This window comes from Rhagoletis pomonella, unplaced genomic scaffold (genome assembly GCF_013731165.1).
Source record: "Rhagoletis pomonella isolate Grant_MI unplaced genomic scaffold, Rhpom_1.0 Rhpom_scaffold_00370, whole genome shotgun sequence".
Taxonomy (NCBI): Eukaryota; Metazoa; Arthropoda; class Insecta; order Diptera; family Tephritidae; genus Rhagoletis; species Rhagoletis pomonella.
In genome coordinates, this window is record NW_023458924.1 from 33,796 (window position 1) to 37,100 (window position 3,305).

A 3,305-nucleotide genomic window follows, 5' to 3' on the forward strand; every position below is an offset into this window, starting at 1 on the left:
ACTATGGGAAATTTCAGTCTATTTTGTGGCCAAAAGTCAATTTCTTGACTTGCTTGAAATTATTATTTTTTTTTATCTTATCTTACAGAGAATACTTCAGAGTAAAAAACTGTATACTCTGTTTTTCGATAAATTGACTTACCGTTGATTTGGTAACCCTCAAACAGATAGTTTCGAAATTTTCTGTAAACGAAAAATGTGTAGCTTGATTTTGTGCCACTTTAAAATGCGTATATCTCGTAATCTCTTTGCTGCGTTTTGAAAGTGAAAAGTGGAAAGAAGGAGTGACGGTTAGCAAAATATTTACCAATTAAAACTTGTATTATAGTTTAAATGTTGTGCCAAAGAAACGTCCGCATTTAAGTGACTTTAAAGTGAAATTGTACAATTAAAAAACTAGTTTATTTAGTGTTTTAAAAAATGTTTAAAAACATTTAAAAAAAACTCATCATAAGTCTGTAGAATAGTCCCTGATCTCTTATTTCCCCATAATCTTATACTGCGATTTTGTGCGATATTAAAGAAATTATAATTTTTCTTAGGTAACTACTTGATGAGTTTTATGAAATAATTCACGGTGTTATAATTTAAAACTTGAAAAAAAACCTGTCAGATAACAAAAAGAAAGTTTTAAACTTAAGGTCAGTGGAGGATTCGAGTCGATATTTAAAATAGAATGTAGGAGGCATCTGTTTATTGGGTTGGGGTCCACTGGACCCCGTGTGACCATTACGCTATTTTTTGAGGTGTGACCATTACGGGCTAATTTTTGCGCGGCAAGGCCACTACTTCCAGTCCTACTACTGGCCCAAGTTTTAAATTGATATCTCAACTTTTAGAATTTTGGCCACAAAATAGGGTAAAATTTCCCATAGTGCAGTGTACCAAACTGAAACAAATGTTCCAAAAATGGTACATTTCGCAACAAGATTGTACATTTTTATATTTAACGACTTTGCGAATTGGAAGAAGATTATGTAACGCCGAATCCAACAGATGATTGCAAGATAAATTATAGCAACTTAAATGTAGTGCAATCAAAATTCCAACGACTTCGCAGACTAGGTTACATCATATAAAGGAAAACGAACGCTTGAGAATTTCTCCGGGAATTTTTTCTAGTTTCTATTCATGTTTATTAGCGAGGGGTGGAGTGAAATGAAAACGAGAATCTACTTGAGGAATTTTTCAACATGGCCAACTAATGTAACTCCAGCGAAGCAGCATTGCTTCAAAGATAAATTTAAGGTGAACCCACTAGGAAAAAGTAGGCCACCAACAATAAAAATTCAATATTTTATTTTCGAATTAAAATTTAATAAAAACCTAACTTAAAGCGCAAATCAAAGACTAAGAAGACACTAACATTTACATAATTTACAACATTGCAATAAAGGCTTAGGCAAAATTTCTAAATTGTTATGAAAACTAACAAAGAATTTTAATTTTACAATAAAATTACAATTCAGTAGAATCGTTATTTTATAATTCAAATCTTCCGATTTCAATTTTTTCAAGATTCTTTTTGTTTGGAAATGAGTGCTTGTGTAAGGTGCTGGCTTGTATAATATACACATGATTGAATTATGGTATATACATACATATGTACATATGCACATACACACATAGGTTTTTTCATTCATCTGAATTTAAAAAAATATATCTCTTGCCTCTCGCAACACATTGCCTTGATATGGCTTTGCGGCTTATAAAAAAAGTACACAAGTATAGCTTTTAGCCAAATCTTCCATCTCTTCAGCAGTGTTATGACGATATGGAGAGATTTGAGAGCCGCAATTCATCCGAGGTAAGTCGTAGCATTTGTTGTTCCTCTGAGTTGATGTGCACCAGCTGCTCGCTATCAAAGTTCAACAGTGTGCTTATCGTCGGACCCTGTTCGGCACCTCCTTCATCGATATTAGCGTTGTTTACATCGCCACCGGTGCCGCCTCTTATCACGTCCGCCATAGTGGCGTCGTTATTAGGCTGCTGCTGTTGTTGTTGTGCCTGTAATTGCTGCTGGTGATGGTGTTGCTGTTGCTGCTGCTGCAGTTGTTGTGCTTCCTGTAGTGATCGAAAATTATTAAAATTAATTCATACATTTGTTGTTGTTTTTGTTTCTTGAGCCAACATTTGCATTGCCACACTCACCACATGATTGGGAGGAAAATTCCATTGCGCATGCTGCGTCACACCTGTTACGCCTGCCGCTGTAGCCGCCATGAAGCCTTGCATATTGAACTGATTGTTGTTGTTGCTGTTAAGATTGTTCATTGCTGCCGCAGTGGTGTGGCTGACATTCGCCAGCACGTTGGCAAACTTCTCCTCCCAATTGCCCACATCGTTGTTTGCATAGAGCATGCCATGAAACTGCTGATGGTGTTGCTGGTGTTGCTGTTGTTGCTGCTGCTGTTGATGCTGAAGATGCAGATGCGGTTGTTGGTGTGGTGACTCATGCTGTGACGGCATTTGATGCTGACGCACATAGTGTCGCGCAAGGTGAGGCTGTTGTTGCGCATGCTGCTGCTGCTGTTGGCCGCCTCCATAAGCGTTATATTCATTGTGCACCTCCAGTGGGGTCGGACTTGGATCTGCGTTTGCCGGGACACCTCCTCCTCCCCCCCGCACCTCCTAGGTACTGATGGTTAGGTGACATCAGTGGTGTATTGCCGCCCATAGCCATGTTGTAGGGTGAGGGCGTATTTGGAAGATTGTAGTTATTCGACGGCGATAACGGTTGCGGAGATGGAGTCATCTCGGAGGGCGCCCGATACAAATGTTGCGGCGATGCTTCTGCGTGAGGGAAGTAAATCATCTTTGTGTAAGCATGCATTAAAAATTAGAATAAATGAATACTTACCTCTTGGTTCCGTCTTAATCGCTGGTATGTTTGGGGTATTCCAATTCGCCAAGCCTAAGGGTGTTTAAAACAAAAAAACAAAAAAAATATTTTAAACAATATGGAATAAAAATAAAAAACGGGACTACTGAACTAAAATAGAACTTATATTTACTAAACAAATTAAAAAAGTAGCTACGCAAAATATAAAATGAGACAACACATCATGCATCGTGGTATCATATGCTATTAGGTACATATTTTGAATATTACTACGTTTGGTGGGGTGGTTGCCCAAAAGCGGCACGCTAGAGTGTTGAGTTAATATCATAAATTGAAGACCATTACAGCAAAGCGAGGGGAGGAAGTGAAAAAATTCATATGGATGTATTCAGTACATTCACCGATATTTTTTGTATCGACATCGACGGTGTGGTGGCATAAGGCGCGTCCCCATAAGGTCAAT

The 3,305-nt window shown here is 38.0% G+C and overlaps 1 protein-coding gene across 1 annotated transcript; it reads right to left on the bottom strand.

Moving 5' to 3' along the window:
* Positions 1–1,238: 1,238 nt before the first annotated feature.
* On the bottom strand, positions 1,239–2,815 carry LOC118750718 (myb-like protein I). The gene is made up of 3 exons (XM_036485449.1): positions 2,627–2,815; positions 2,152–2,568; positions 1,239–2,064 (listed from the first exon to the last, which is right to left on the bottom strand). Exons 1-3 carry the CDS (start codon positions 2,813–2,815, stop codon positions 1,765–1,767), a joined length of 906 nt encoding a protein of 301 aa, XP_036341342.1. The 3' UTR covers positions 1,239–1,764.
* Positions 2,816–3,305: the final 490 nt, after the last annotated feature.

Coding starts and splice junctions, on each gene's coding strand:
- LOC118750718 (XM_036485449.1), bottom strand. CDS start 2,815: ATGATTTACTTCCCTCACGCAGAAGCATCGCCGCAACATTTGTATCGG. Junction 2,569..2,626: donor ACCATCAGTACCTAGGAGGT/GCGGGGGGGAGG, acceptor ACCCCACTGGAG/GTGCACAATGAATATAACGC. Junction 2,065..2,151: donor ATTTTCCTCCCAATCATGTG/GTGAGTGTGGCA, acceptor CGATCACTACAG/GAAGCACAACAACTGCAGCA.